The sequence below is a fragment of the Oncorhynchus keta genome, chromosome 20 (assembly GCF_023373465.1).
Source record: "Oncorhynchus keta strain PuntledgeMale-10-30-2019 chromosome 20, Oket_V2, whole genome shotgun sequence".
Taxonomy (NCBI): domain Eukaryota; kingdom Metazoa; phylum Chordata; class Actinopteri; order Salmoniformes; family Salmonidae; genus Oncorhynchus; species Oncorhynchus keta.
This window is the reverse complement of record NC_068440.1, coordinates 2,650,722-2,667,252: the sequence shown is the minus strand read 5'-3', so window position 1 is coordinate 2,667,252 and position 16,531 is coordinate 2,650,722. Positions and strand designations below refer to the sequence as shown.

At 41.5% G+C, this 16,531-nt stretch overlaps 1 protein-coding gene across 1 annotated transcript; it reads right to left on the bottom strand.

Annotated features, from left to right (window-relative positions):
* Positions 1–5,573: 5,573 nt before the first annotated feature.
* Positions 5,574–10,160, bottom strand: LOC118399143 (transmembrane protein 42-like). The gene is made up of 3 exons (XM_052471895.1): positions 9,447–10,160; positions 8,141–8,287; positions 5,574–7,969 (listed from the first exon to the last, which is right to left on the bottom strand). Exons 1-3 carry the CDS (start codon positions 9,621–9,623, stop codon positions 7,838–7,840), a joined length of 456 nt encoding a protein of 151 aa, XP_052327855.1. The 5' UTR covers positions 9,624–10,160; the 3' UTR covers positions 5,574–7,837.
* Positions 10,161–16,531: the final 6,371 nt, after the last annotated feature.

Sequence of the window (16,531 nt, the reverse complement as noted above, 5' to 3'; positions counted from 1 at the left end):
GGCCTGATTCACGCAGTCTCCTCTGAACAGTTGGTGTTGAGATGTGTCTGTTACTTGAACTCTGTGAAGCATTTATTTGGGCTGCAATTTCTGAGGCTGGTAACTCTAATGAACTTATCCTCTGCAGCAGAGGTAACTCTGGGTCTTCCTTTCCTGTGGCGGTCCTCATGTGAGCCAGTTTCATCATAACACTTGATGGTTTTTGCGACTGCACTTGAAGAAACATACAAAGTTCTTGAAATGTTCTGCATTGACTTACCATAATGTCTTAAAACAATGATGGACTGTCATTTCTCCTTGCTTATTTGAGCTGTTCTTGCCATTATATGGACCTGGACTTTTGTCAAATAGTGCTATCTTCTGTATACCACCCCAACCTTGTCACAACACAACTTATTGGCTAAAACGAATTAAGAAGGAAAGGAATTCCACAAATTAACTTTTAACAAGGTACACTTCTTAAATAAAATGTGCTTCAGGTGACTACCTCATGAAGATGGTTGAGAGAATGCCAGAATGCTGGTTGAGAGAGTGTGCAAAGCTGTCGTCAAGACAAAGTGTGGCTACTTAGAAGAATCTCACATTTCTTTAACACTTTTTTAGTTACTACATGATTCCATGTGTTATTTCATAGTGTTGATGTCTTCACTATTATTCTACAATGTAGAAAATAGTCAAAATAAAGACAAACCCTTGAATGAGTAGGTGTGTCTAAACTTTTGACTGGTACTGTAAGTATTCAGACCCTTTGCTATGAGAATCAACATTGAGCTCAGGTGCATCCTGTTTCAATTGATCATCCTTGAGAAGTTTCTCTACCTTGATTGGAGTTCACCTGTGGTAAATTCAATTGTTTGGACATGTTAGAGACAAAAAACAAGCCAGGAGGTCATAGGATTTGAACGTAGAGCTCCGAGACAGCATTGTGTCGAGGCACAGATCTGGGGAATGGTACCAAAACATGTCTGCAGCATTGAAGATCCGCAAGAACACAGGGGCCTCCATCACTCTTAAATGGAAGAAGTTTGGAACCACCAAGACTTTTCCTAGAGCTGGCTGCCCAACAAACCAAGAATCAGATGGTCACTCTGACAGAGTTCCAGAGTTCATCTGTGGAGATGGGAGGGCCTTTCAGAAGGACAACCATCTCTGCAGCTCTCCGCCAATCAGACCTTTATGGTAGAGTGGCCAGACGGAAGCCACTCCTTTGTAAAAGATACATGACAGCCCGCTAGGAGTTTGCCAAAAGGCACCAAAAGGACTCTCTCTTTGGCCTGAATGCCAAGCGTCACATCTGGAGGAAACCTGGCACCATCCCTACGGTGAAGCATGGTTGTGGCAGCATCATGCTGTGGGATGTTTTTCAGCGGAAGAGAGTGGAAGACTAAGTCAGGTTCGAAGGAAAGATGAAAGGAGCAAAGTACAGAGAGATCCTTGATGAAAACCTGCTCCAGAGCGCTCTGGACCTCAGACTGGGGAGAAGGTTCACCTTCCAAAGTACAGAGAGATCCTTGATGAAAACCTGCTCCAGAGCGCTCTGGACCTCAGACTGGGGAGAAGGTTCACCTTCCAACAGGACAACGACCCTAAGCACACAGCCAAGATAACGCAAGAGTGGCTTCGGGACAAGTCTATGAATGTCCTTTAGTGGCCCAGCCAGAGCCTGGACTTGAACCCGATCAAACAGAGACCTGAAAATAGCTGTGCAGCGATGCTCACTATCCAACCTGACAGAGCTTGAAATGATCTGCAGAGAAGAATGGGAGAAACTCCCCAAATACAGGTGTGCCAAGCTTGTAGCATCATGCCCAATTAGACTCGGGGCTGTAATCGTTCCCAAAGGCGCTTCAACAAAATACCAAGTTAAAGGGTCTTATGTTAATGTGATATTTCTGGAGGTTTTTGCACCAAAAAAACAACAACCTGTTTTTGCTTTGTCATTATGGGGTATTGTGTGTCAATTGATGAAATAATTTTTTTTTTACATTTTAAATACATTTTAGAATAAGGCTGTAACATGACAAAATGTGGAGAAAAGTCAAGGGGTCTGAATACTTTCCGAATGCACGCTATATGCAAACGGATGTGGACACCCCTTCAAATTTGTGGATTTGGTTATTTCGGCCACACCCTTTGCTGACAGGTGTATAAAATCGAGCACACTGCCATGCAATCTCCATTGTCAGTTAGCTTCCAACAAGTCAGTTAGTCAAAGTTTTGTCCTGATAGAGCTGCCCCGGTCAACTGTACTTGCTCATATGGTGAAGTGAAAACATCTAGGAGCAACAACGGCTCAGCTGCAAAGTGGTAGGCCACACAAACTCACAGAACGGGACCACCGAGTGCTAAAGCACGTAACGTGTAAAAATTGTCTGTCCTCAATTGCAAAACTCACTACTGAGATCCAAACTACCTCTGGAAGTGGGTTGGCCAGATCAGAGGCAGTAGGGATGACCAGGGATGTTCTCTTTGTGTGTATGAATTAGACCATTTTCCTGACCTGCTAAGCATTCAAAATGTAACGAGTACTTTTGGGTGTTAGGGAAAATGTATGGAGTAAAAAGTTTTTTATTTTTCTTGAGAAATGTAGTGAATTAAAATAGTAAAGTAAAGATACCCCAAATAACTACTTAAGTAGTACTTTAAAGCATTTTTACTTACGCTTTTTATGCCACTGGACAAAGGGACTAGTAATCTTTCATATCTGTCTCTTTATACATTTTTCAAACACACCGCTATAAATAAATGTTTCACGAAGTGCTTCTCTTTCAATGTTTATCCGAATGCAAAAGTTTAAGTTACTGGAGTTATATGGAAATTAATGACAATAAATGTATTGTTTTTTTTAATTGGTCGTCCGTCTGTCAACATTTTTGTCTTATTAAAGGGATTGTTCACTCAAAAACGTATTTAAATAGATAGTTAGTTTTCAATTAACTATCCCTTTAAGATTATTTCCAGGTAGACAATATACTGTACCCGTGAATGACCATCATGTTTTCATATACAGTTTCAATTTATCATATGCCTTACTTGTTATGTTAATAGCACACTGGACTTTGTCTGAAAGGAGGGCCGAACACGCCCCCATTCACATCGATAGGGCTGTAGAGGAGCGGGTCGAGAGTTTCAAATTCCTTGGTGTCCACATCACCAACAAACTATCATGGTCCAAACACACCAAGACAGTCGTGAAGAGGGCTCGACAACACCTTTTCCCCTCAGGAGACTGAAAAGATTGGGCATGGGTCCCGAGATCCTCAAAAAGTTCTACAGCTGCACCATCGAGGACATCCTGACCAGTTGCATCAATGCCTGGTACGGCAACCGTAAGGAGCTATAAAGGGTAGTGCGTACGGCCCAGTACATCACTGGGGCCAAGCTTCCTGCCATCCAGGACCTATATTGTAGGCGGTGTCAGAGGAAGGCCCAAAAATTGTCAAAGACTCCAGTCACCCAAGTCATAGACTGTTCTCCCTGCTACCGCATAGGTCCAAAAGGCTCCTTAACAGCTTCTAACCCCAAGACATAACACTGCTGAACAATTAATCAAATGGCCACCCGGACAATTTATATTGACCCCCCTCTTGTTTTTACACTGCTGCTACTCGCTGTTTATTATCTATGCATAGTCACTTTACCCCTACCTACATGTACAAATCACCTAGACTAACCTGTACCCCCACACATTGACTACCCCCTGTATAGCCTCATTATTGTTATTTTATTGTGTTACTTTTTCCCCCCCTGACTCTATTATGAACATAGTATTTCATTATTGTTATTTTATTTGACAATCATTTAATTGTTACAATTTTTTTTAACCCCCTTTTCCTTTAGTTTATTTAGTCATTTAAATATTTTCTTTTGACTCTAGGTGTCCCCCATCTTCCCCATTATTGAACTGTTTGCATGTTTGTTTGGTTAAGGGCTTGTATAGTAAGTTTTGACCATTTCCAGCCTGCCTGTCGTCCTGACTTTTACACTGCTCTACACCTGCCTGGTATTCCGGTGTCACACCCTCTCTGGATTTGACAAATACAATTTGATTTGACAATCATTTAATTAGGTAATCTGAGCAATTTTACTGGACTTGTAACCTTGTAAATTCTGCCTGTATGTGCATCTCATTCCATTGACTATAGTTAATTTGTCTCTTGGAGTTTTAGATGAGTCATTTAGAATGAATGTGTCACACACTGATCTGTTTCACCTGTCTTTGTGATTGTCTCCACCCCCTCCAGGTGTCACCCATCTTCCCCATTATCCCGTTTATTTATCCTTGTGTTCGCTGTTTGTCTTACACCTCTCTGTTTCAGACCTCTGCCAACCTCTGCCTGACCTGACTCCACCTGCTGTTCCGGTGTCTTTGCTATAGTCCCTGTTTTCTACCTCTTGACCTGACTCCACCTGCTGTTCGGGTTTTGACCATTCCGGTGTCTTACACCCCCTGGATTTCAGACCTCTGCCTGACCTGACTCCGCCTGCCGGTGTCTTACCCTCTCTGGATTTTCTGCCTGACCTGACTGTCTTCTGGATTTCCGACCTCTGCCTGACCTCTGCCTGACCTGACTGCCACCCTGCTGTTCCGGTGTCTTACACGACCTCTCTGACCTGACTCCGCCTGCTGTTTTCCGACCCCTCTGCCTGACCTGTCTTACACCCTCTCTGGATTTCCGACCTCTGCCTGACCTGTCCGCCTGCTGTTCCGGTGTCTTACACCCTCTCTGGATTTGACCTGACCTCTGCTGTTCCGGTGTCTTACACCCTCTCTGGATTTGACCTCTGCCTGACCTGACTCCGCCTGCTGTTCCGGTGTCTTACACCCTCTCTGGATTTCCGACCTCTGCCTGACCTGACTCCGCCTGCTGTTCCGGTGTCTTACACCCTCTCTGGATTTCCGACCTCTGCCTGACCTGACTCCGCCTGCTGTTCCGGTGTCTTACACCCTCTCTGGATTTCCGACCTCTGCCTGACCTGACTCCGCCTGCTGTTCCGGTGTCTTACACCCTCTCTGGATTTCCGACCTCTGCCTGACCTGACTCCGCCTGCTGTTCCGGTGCCTGACTGACCTGACTCCACCTGCTGCCTGCTGTTCCGGTGTCTTACACCCTCTCTGGATTTGACCTGACTCCACCTGCTGCCTGACCTGACTGACCTGACTCCACCTGCTGTTCCGGTGTCTTACACCCTCTCTGGATTTCCGACCTCTGCCTGACCTGACTCCGCCTGCTGTTCCGGTGTCTTACACCCTCTCTGGATTTCCGACCTCTGCCTGACCTGACTCCGCCTGCTGTTCCGGTGTCTTACACCCTCTCTGGATTTCCGACCTCTGCCTGACCTGACTCCGCCTGCTGTTCCGGTGTCTTACACCCTCTCTGGATTTCCGACCTCTGCCTGACCTGACTCCGCCTGCTGTTCCGGTGTCTTCCGGTGTCTTGGATTTTTGACCCCTGCCTGCCTTAACCTGTCGTTTGACTGCCCGTTTTAAAGAATAAACATTTGTTCCTTTTACACTGTCTGCACCTGGGTCATACCTTAACGTGATAGAATGAACAAATAACAGTTCACTTTCCTAGATGAGGTTTATTTCACATTGTGCACCATCTCATATTTGGATGAGTGGTTAAACATGTCCGTAATATTTTCTGTAAATAGGAAATATTTACACTTAAATGTTAGTTTAATATAAGTTATATTAGACTAGATATGAATGGTTCATATTTCTTACCAGTGCAGACAGTTTGCAGGCTGCCCAAACACCTTTTTTCTCTCCCCGTTTTCCAAGAAGTGATGACTAACAGTTTGACAGACACAGCATCAGTATGTGCAATCAGATTCTATTGGCTAACAGACATTTTCTGAGACTTCCTCCCTTATCATACACCATTTACTAAGAGCCAAGCAACATATTCAAAGGATGGGGAGGTGTCTTGTCCAAGTAAGGACTCTTTTAATAATGCATTTTTGTATATAATACATTGCCTTTCTTTATCCCCCTAGTAGGGCCCCAGTGCTGCACTAATCTGGAACACACATCTTAACAGGTCAGTCATATGCACCTCCCAAACTAATATCTACAGTTTATAACATGATATCCATATCTACAGTATAATGGTTACAACAAATATGTCCCATTCAGGTGCTGGCTATAAATCAAACATTTCATGAAACCACTGCACTAATGCATTGATTTCTCTTGCCCTTAGTGACACTGGCTTCACAGGTAAATGTTTATCCTCAGTTTAGACTGAAGAACACAGGAGAAATGTCAGCACCAATGTCTCCCATCCTGATTCAATAGCATAGATAGTCACATTGCCAGGGAAGTAGATAACATTACATACAAAACCTGCAGCCTGTAATGTACTGCAACTGGATGGAGAACCGATTTCATAGTGTGTATTCCTCTGCATTTATACAGACATATCATTGTCTAATAGATACAGTCAGAATACAGGTAGCTACCGTTGGTTGTTGCATGCATATGATACGTATATTTAAAAAAAAAAACAGCAAAGTGTGATCGTATAGTAAAGTTGTCAAGTCAAACTCCAGTGTATGGTAACGTTGTCAGTATTACGCAAAAAGCCCATTTCCACAATAGCACATCACAGTGTTAAGGAATATCAGAGAAGTACACCGTTGGAGGACAAGCATGCTAGTAATAAACACTACTTTCAGTAGTTGGGTTAGAAACCCCACAGCAACATTTGACCTTTTGGGAGTCTTGGAAGATGCAGAGGGAGGGACTGTGCTACCGAATGCCTCTCTTACCCCAAGGATAACCTCAAACTGATTTGAATTGCATTGGAAAACTAAGATATACATTGTTGATGAGACAGGCCTATAGCTGGAAGACAAACAGCTGGTGACACTCAATTAAAAGGCCAGACATTGGAGTAACTGTTGTATAGACACCCCGTTAGGTCAGAATTAAATGAGTCTCTTCTTCCAAAGGGAATAAGGGATAGTTCACTCCAAAATTGTAGTTGAGGTCAGATGTGGGCTAATGTCAAGAGGTCCAGACTGTCTGCTGTGTAGATCCAGCTCTGTGCCTCAACTCCAAATGAATTGGAAAGACAGGCACCCTCTAAAGAAGATTAAATTAGACTTTGCCTATCCTTTCCATTCATTGGAGTTTGTCTCATCTCGACATTAGGCCACTTTTGAGGTTTGAATATGTCTGACAAACTTTGATTTTTGAGTGAACTAGACACTATCACTTTACAGGCAGTTGAGGTCACTACGATTTTTTTTTTTTTTGGGCCACTTAGCAGTTTGACTTCACAATGCATTGACAGAGCCACTGCTGTGGTTAGTGGGTAAAAGGCAGGATCAACATATTTGGGTACTTTGGTATGACTTAATTGGGTTTAGACCTTGTGAGGAACTTTCTATTAGACATTTGCTATAAAGGCAGGCAAGGCCAAACCTCCTCAGAATTCACAAAACATGTCAAAACTCTTAAGGGTCAAGTCCTCAAGATATGAGGCTATATACATGATTCATTCACACATCACCTTGAACATGCAATAATGCAATGTTGGTGTGGAAGTTTACAGTGAGTGTCATCTTAGGATATGTGAGCAAAACAGCTTTTGTGTTCTCAAGTATTGATGTCATGCACACATTGCTGATGATGTCAAAGTGTTTAAAACAAAACAAAAATCACTGTATATTCCTTACATGGTATGTTTTGACAGTTCTTTACCTTCCAAAGTTGCCTTTCACCCAAGAAATGCAATTTTTTGTCACAGATAGTAGGCTATACGTTGCATTACTGGTTTCTTTCTATATCAGTTAATTAGTTGTGCCTTTCGACAGGTTGTCATTGTCATTCGTCCTTCCTGGCTCGGTCGTTGGGGGCTGCCCTCTGAAGTACCAGGAGGCCAGAGAACGTGAGGGAGATTCCCACCCACCACAATGCAATCTGGGCCTCCCCGAAAATAAGCTGCCCCAAAAAGGCCTGTGGCAAAATACAGGTATTTAAATTTAGTGCACCAGTCATTACACTTTTTTCTCTGACAGCACTCAAAACGGAAAATCTGTGTCATGTATTAATTCAAACCACGCACTTTTAGTCTTATACATTATTTATAAATAAGTGTGTCTTTTCCACAGGGAAACATGTACTTACGGAAGATATGAAGTTGGAAGCGGTGGTGGTCACAGTGGTTCGGGTGGAGGAGGAAGAGTACCTGAGAGCCTTAGCGAGGAATGTCCACATCACAGCATTACAAGTGAAGAGCAGCCCCCCACAAAGCAGCCTCAGGGGGATGTGTAACTGAAACAAACACACACAAACACAATAGACCCCTTTCTGTGTTTGCAAACATTGCTAGGGCGACTGTACACAAGTTGGTGGGAGAACAAGGGTAAAAAAAGCCTCTATTTACACGTTGCTTATAAGTGCATTGCACACTACTTTTGGATTATAATCATATTTTAAGGCTAGTATGTATGTCCTGTTTAATATAATGTTTGTGTCATCATCGCAAATCAACTGCATTATACTTTTTTTTTTTTAAACAGTCTATTTCAATGAGCGGTAGAATTCTAGCTAACAACGGCTGAATCCAAAATAGTTATTTTGCAAAGATAACCAAATATAATCTTTGTGACTATTCAAGCAAGAGTCTAAACATCATTGTAAGCATAGGAGAACCCCCCCAAAAAGTGACTTTGTTTATAAGTAATAAAAACGTAAATCTAGGCTATGTTGAAAGGGAATTAGATGGTGATGGCTTTTTACTGCTGCCAATAGTAGCACGCACTTGTACGTGACGTCAGTGTGTCGTGTACTGGAATGTGGTCTATATGAAGGAATACAATGTTATGTGGCAATTGAATCACATCAAATAGTTTAGCTCCATTTCAGGGATTTGGAGCCTATTTTAGTTATGTGTCTTGATATGTAAATGTATGTAAAAAAAAAAAATATCTGACGGCTTTATAAATAAATAATATAGATAATAACTCAAACGTAAAATCATAACACCACATTATGAAGGTCGTTTCAAGCAGCCCAATTTCAATATGGTATTGACATTGAATGGACAATTGCCCATATGTTAAACTAGGATCACATTGGGCCACTAGAATAAAATGATACTCAACATAAGCAAATATATTGCTTTAACACAAAAATAAACGATGTAATACTGCACTACTGTAGGTCGCACGAGCTGCAATGTCGTTCAAGCACGCGGGTACGACAGGAGCTTGATACACAGCATCGCCTGTCCAGCTGAGCGAGCCGCCGATGGTGCTGATGCTGAGCGCACGAGCTGGAATCGGGAGCCTTAAACTCATCACTGGAAAACCACAATTTCCCTTCTCGCGGACGTATTGCTATGCTAACACATTGACATTTACATTATTCAAAGCCACCCGAATCCCATCGCGTTAATAATTCAGGCACTTAAACGGGGGCGATTCCTCACCCAGTCACACGCGGTAGTTTCATCCGGTTGTCTAAATTTCCGCTGCTCTCCCCATGTTCGTAGCCCCGTTTCACATACACCTTTAAGGTAATCGGCTCCAAGTGACAGCTTTGCAGATGAAGATGCGACAGCCCCGAGAAACCCCGCCAGGAGCGCATAGAAAACGCCGGGAAACATGTTGACAACCAAGGCACATATTTTTCTAATCCATCACATTCCTACGGCGGTATTGAGTTGAATGTGTGAGTAAAATCTAATCTACAGGCTACTTCCTAACAATAACCGCCCGGAAATAGCCACACCAATCAAAATACTTGCTCAGCGGGTAGGTGCAGAAAGTGATTCGAACTCCACGGCTGTGGAGCATTGTGGGATGAGTAGTTTCTTCAGCGGCATCACGTGTTCAGGAATTATGTGGATATTGGATAAGAATTTCTTTCAGGAATCAATAGGTTTATGAGTGAGTTCTAGTCTCTCAAAGGCAAGACCCAATTAATGAATCATAATAGGCCTTTAATTAGTCTGATTCATATTTTTTTATATTAAATTAATAGCCAGACGTTCTATTTTAATCACAAAAAATAATCATACATTAGGCAATGGGCGAGGTTAGTCTTATAGCCTACTACTTTGTTAATCTGCTCTATATTAAAGTTGCAATATGTAACTTTTTGAGAAACCTGACCAAATATACATAGAAATGTCATTCTCATCGAAAGCAAGTCTAAGAAGCAGTAAAGCAGCTACCCTATAGAGTGCTGTTGAAGCTACTGTAGACCTTCATTGCAAAACATTGTGTTTTAATCAATTATTTGGTGACGTGACATTAATATATTTAGTATAGTTTTATCTAAAACATTTTTTTTAATGTTTCAATATTTTTCTTTCTTCTGAAATTCACTGAGGAGGATGGTCCTCCCCTTCCTCCTCTGAGGAGCCTCCACTGCTACCCTCCCTCCCATCAGACTCACCATCAGATGCAGGCCATCAGTCCATAATAAAAATAATTTAAAAAAGCTAATTATTATGCTCACTCAGCTGTGCCTCACAAGTAATACAACAAATCTGTTGCCAGTATGATCATATACCTACCTTTTTTAAATATAATTTCTAACTGCTCTGAGAAGAACAACATTTGCAGGGCAATTCAAGCATAGCCAATATGTAGTGATAATATTGGGCCTATAGTCTACTGCACAAACCTCATCGCTACATAACTGTTTTTAATTGGTTTATGTTGCATAGGTTTAATTTTTAAGTCATGTTTTGAAAACAATCGGAGTGGTAGATCTTGGCTTGCATTTTGACTTCGAAGGTGATCTTGAATCAGAAAAGGTTGGTGACCACTGGACTAGGGCATCTCTTCTCTTATCAGTTGAAGCAGCAGACTCAAATTAATGTTGAAAAATAACCAAGCTTGTGAACAAAACAATGTAAATACAACAATGGGATATAGGATTTGTATTTCTTTGTTCAATTAGCAGCTATGAAACAAAACAGCATAAATACTTTGAAAACAGCTTACTGGTGTATTTTTCTAACACAAAATCACACATTCTCATACTTGAATTTAGACTACTTTTATTCGCACATGTAATGCTCACACTGTAGAGTCCTGCAAACGCCAACGTGGCGGGTGAAATAGACATTCTTACCTGCCAATGCCTAAATCAACCAGCATTTGGTGGGTGGCGGGTGTTAATTTCATATCCTGGATGCTAATGTGATGTCTTTGAGTGGGTCAAGGCAGGACTACTCTCACACTAGCCCCAATCCTGATCCAGACAGTGGGTCCCTCAGATTGGGGCCCGGGCCCTCAGAATAAATGTCCCCTTCACCATACTGATGAGTTGGATCATAATATAATAATAATATAATATATGCCATTTAGCAGACGCTTTTATCCAAAGCGACTTACAGTCATGTGTGCATACATTCTACGTATGGGTGGTCCCGGGGATCGAACCCACTACCCTGGCGTTACAAGCGCCATGCTCTACCAACTGAGCTACAGGACCACCATTTGCCTCCTGGCAGGCCGTCATTGTAAATAAGAATTTGTTCTTAACTGACTTGCCCAGTTAAATTAATGTTAAATCACTTTAAAAAATGACAGGAAAAATGACAGGTCAAGAGCAGGCAGAGGTCAGTAATTCAGATCAGAGTCCATAAGGTACAGAACGGCAGGCAGGCTCAGGGCGAGCAGAATGGTCAAAACTGGGAAAAATAGAAAACAGGAACTAGAAACAGACAGGAGCGAAGGGAAAAACGCCGGTAGGCTTGACGAACAAAACAAACTGGCAACAGACAAACAGAGAACACAGGTATAAATACACTGGGGATAATGGGGAAGATGGGCGACACTTGGAGGGGGGTGGAGACAAACACAAAGACAGGGGAAACAGATCAGGGTGTGGCACCTATTCCCTATATGGTGCACTACTTTTGACCAGAGCCCCATGGGCCCTGGTCAAAAGTAGTGCACTATATAGGGAATAGGGTGCCATTTGGGACACAGATCCTGTCTCCCTGTGGAAGATGCAATGGCATGCTGGCCTTCAGACCTTTGATTTACCGTGGGTACATGGGTACAAGAGGACTGGGTACATGAATTGCTCTGTCTCCCTGTCCATACCCTACATTCATGAAACCCTTAATTCGTCTTCTAGCAGTTGTAATCTATATGCATGGTTCCACCCTTCACCCGTATAGGCATGCATACATGGAGGCAGGAAGTACACACACATCAGGCACACACACATATTGTCGTGGAAATTCTAATCAATAATGAGGACAGACAAGTTCAATCACCAATCAGGATATTACTTTATTCAAAATGTATTAATAACATCGATTAATTATTGCAATAATGAAGCTGGTCGATGACCCACCCGTAGGTGATTAGTTGAGAGCCCAACGAGGGATTTGAGCCACAGAATTTTATAGCAAAGTACATCCCCCTGAATGTTCATGATAAACAACAGATGTATGGAATGGGTCACAAGGTTAGGATTTGTATGAAAGATACTAACAATTCACAGCAGACAGTATCTGCTGTAAAGACTGTTCTCATTGTGTAGAAACCAGGGTCTGGCCCCCAAAACAAAGTTCCCCTCATCATTATCCATACCGGAGCCATCTCCACCCTGGTACCTCCCAGTACACTAACACCAACTCATCTATGGAATGCGGTCTCTGGGAGAGGACAAGACCATCATAAATCAGTTGCTAGAGTTAAATCTCAGAAGCTCCTCTCAGTTCACGCAGACACAGTAGAGTTCTAAGAACCCTACTATGTTACATAAAACAACCACTTGATGCAATAACAGTATTATTAACATAATCTTATAATTTCTCCACGATAATATGCACACACATGCACACAATACACATACACCTTGTGAGTATGCATGGTCAACAGCCCCCTCTAGCCTATTGAGTGCAAACATCCATAAGCTCTGGCAGGCCTCTGATGACCAGATGTCATGTCTTTCTAATAATAACAAATGAACAACCATGCTTCCATTTGCCACATTAAAATGATTAGCAATGATTAAATCACAGTATTACATTAACTGTGGTCTGGATTTCTTGTTCTATTTACCCCCAAAAATTGGGAATATTGATAGAGGAACCTCTTACCCTGCTTAGGAAAAGTCATTATTCAAATTATAGACATTTTTTGCAGCAAAACAGACGGATAAAAATGTACCCCCAAAAAAACAAACTGTAGATTATCTCTGACATCAATGCCAAAAGCAATTAGATCAGGTGACATGCTAATCTGATCCTACTGTTCTCTGCAAATGCAATGTCATAGGCACCGAGCAGAGGACACGGTTAGTTGTCTTTTTGTTTCATGAACTGGCACTGTGTTCCGACCATCTGTCTGTTCCCACTAGTCAGAGAGAGAGAGAGCGAGAGAGAGATTTCTCAAGCAGCGAACATACCTATCAGGCAGACAAGGACAGGGACAGCATCAGCAAGGTGTCTGAAATGTGATCACATTGACTGGGATTCTGTTAAATGACTCTCACAGGAGTTCATATAAACTTCATGAAGCTACATTCCTGGATATGTGCGGAACACTTGCTGAGCCTTATAAATGTTATCCTTGTTCCTTTTCTATTTGGCTGTTGTATATACAGAAAATATATTGATGTTGTTAAGAAATGGAAATACAATGAAGAGTACTTACATGGCACTTTTGCAGGTTTGCAAACCAGCAGAGACCTTGAGGTTGTCTCAGTTGCTGCCAGTGTCAGGACACCATATAACTTCTTTATTAGAACAGACCTTGCCAACAAACAAGAGACCTTCCAGTCACTGAAATGAAATGTTCAGACAGTAGATGCCACTCCAGAATGGCCCATATATTCCATGGGCAGAGGGCCAAATGTAACATATTTGTCCACTTTGGGGTGGCAAAGTCTATTATGATTTTAATTAAGGTCCATGTCTGTGGGTTATATTTAGGTATAAGAGGTAGCTAAATGTAGTTATCTCTGGCATTAATATGACCCCTATGTGGTTAGTTGGGCCAAAAGGATTAAGGGTATAAAATTTATTTTTTCTTGTCAGGAAACAATCTTCTAAAACTAATGAGATGTATTATATATATATATATATATATATATATTTATATATATGTATTTAGCCAAACATGCTGTCCGAATTGTTGAGTTTTGTAGCCGTTTCAAATATATTACATTAAAACACTTAGGAAATGTCAGAGAAGCATTCACTGATGTCTATTGATTAAAATGACATGCAATATGATTCTATAAATTGCGTGAACATTAATAAATGTGACGTGAAACCTGTTCCGTACATTTCACCCTAAATTAAATCCCATAGGAATGATTGCGTCCAACAAAGACGTACATACCCATTATCGCAAAATGCCATCGTAATGCAAAAAGGTAGGGAAAGTCTAAACAATGATGCCTAGCTATTAATGATTTAACCATTTTCCAGTATGGACGCCAACCAGCTACTTTGGTTTAAATGGGATTGGTCTGACATGGGCACAACTCTTTCAATAATAGGTGGAATATGTGGCACGCCCTGACCATAGAGATCCTTTAAATTCTCTATTTGGTAGGTCAGGGTGTGACTAGGGTGGGAAATCTATGTTTATATTTCTTTGTTGATTGGTTCCCAATCAGAGGCAGCTGTCTATCGTTGTCTCTGATTGGGGATCATACTTAGGCAGCCCTTTTTCCCACCTTCTGTTGTGGGATCTTGTCTTTGTGTGTTGCATGTGGTGCACTCCTAGCTTTACCTTCGTTGAGTTGTTTATTGTTTTTTGGTGGAACATTCAATATTAAAGAAAATATATGCCTACCACGCTGCACCTTGGTCTTCATTTAAGGACAGACGTTACAATATGCCTAATGATAACTCAAAATTGATTATAGTTGTGGAGATATCACTAGCAATTTAGCCTGGTTTGCAAAATATATCATCTTTGTAAAATATTAGCATAATTGTTTTTTTTTAACCAAAAACTCAATTTCATTTAATTGTTTATGTTCAGTAGGCTATTTGTATCTCTAATTGCTACATTTGATTTTCAAACAATAAAATTGAACTAGGGCCTCGCGAGTGTGGACAGCACTCTAAGGCACTGCATCGCAGTGTTGAAGCGTCACTACAGCCTGGGGTTCGATCCCGGGCTGTGTCACAACCGGCCTTGACTGGGAGTCCCATAGGGCGGCGCTCAATTGGACCAGTGCCGTCCGGGTTAGGGGATGGTTTGGCCCGGGGTGCTTTCCTTGGCTCATCGTGCTCTAGCAACTCCTTGTAGCGGGCAGGGCACCTGCAAGCTGACTTCAGTCATCAGTTGAATGGTGTTTCCTCTGACACACAGTGGTGCGGCTGGCTTCCGGGTTAAACGAGTGGGTGTTAAGAAGCAGCACAGCTTAGCGGGTCATGTTTTGGAAGACGCATGACTCGACCCTCGCCTCTCCCGAGCACGCTGGGGAGTTGCAGCGATGAGACAAGATCGCAATTGGATATCACAAAATTACAAATAAATAAAAGACCTATAATATTCCGAAAGGGATTTTTCACTGGTTAATAGTGATTATAATGATATACAATATTATGCCATATTGTTAAATATTAAATCTATGTTTAGAATCAACCTGGAATCAAGGTTAGACCTAACATAGTAAATGTAAATCCAGGACACTCCAATTAGTATGATACATTTCATATGGAATGTATTAATTTGTGGATGTACATCATCCATTTCGTATCCTATGTTATGAATAACAATTCGTATGATATGTTACAAATTGCAATTCATACAATATGTTAGGGTCAGCTAACATGGGTCAGCTATAACATGCTAGTATTGCAAAGTAGCTAAAAAGGAGTATGTAGGTGCAAAGTTGCTAATGAACTAAAATGCTAAAGTTTTCACGTGATGAGATTCGTACACTCAACCTTTGTGTTGCTAGATGTTCGCTTATACGCCTAATAATCCACCCCGACCAACCATCTTACTTTTGTTATTGCCTTGTTAAGTAACCTTCTGTCGTATGTAACCATACCAAACGTAACATATCATACTAATTTTAGTGTTCCGGTTTTACATGTATAATGTTACAGCTCGTCAGGAGACCAGGCTGATTGAATCCTGTCAACACTTCATTCCAACATAACATTCAAACAAACTGCCTGATGATGAGGGCACCGATGTACATAGCTGGTGAAGTATTAAAGCATTAGGTTATGGAAGAATAAGTTATGGAAAAATAGTATATTGAAGTATATTGGCCTATTGAACTATACATTGGTTGATGGCTGTTGAGGGGTTTCAGCACTGGTCCAATTGCTAAAAGGCTGGATTTTTTTCTAATCACCCATTACATCATTTGTAAACCAGACACTGAACTAATGGCTACAAAATGATACGGTAACATATTTAATTAAATAAATTGTAAGGTTGAAGGTTAGAGATCATCATTTTATGATCATGTTTTTCAGAGACAGAAGACCTTTTATACACCAATGTTCCTTTTTAGAGATAATTTGTGTCTACCTAAGTGTTTGTAACTCAACTAATGGCAGATAAC

Excerpts from the sequence above, each read along its gene's own strand:
- LOC118399143 (XM_052471895.1), bottom strand. The coding sequence starts at position 9,623 with ATGTTTCCCGGCGTTTTCTATGCGCTCCTGGCGGGGTTTCTCGGGGCT. Across the intron at positions 8,288-9,446 it reads AAACTACCGCGTGTGACTGG|TTACACATCCCCCTGAGGCT; the intron begins GTGAGGAATCGC and ends TGTTTGTTTCAG. Across the intron at positions 7,970-8,140 it reads CTTCCAACTTCATATCTTCC|GCCTTTTTGGGGCAGCTTAT; the intron begins GTAAGTACATGT and ends ATTTTGCCACAG.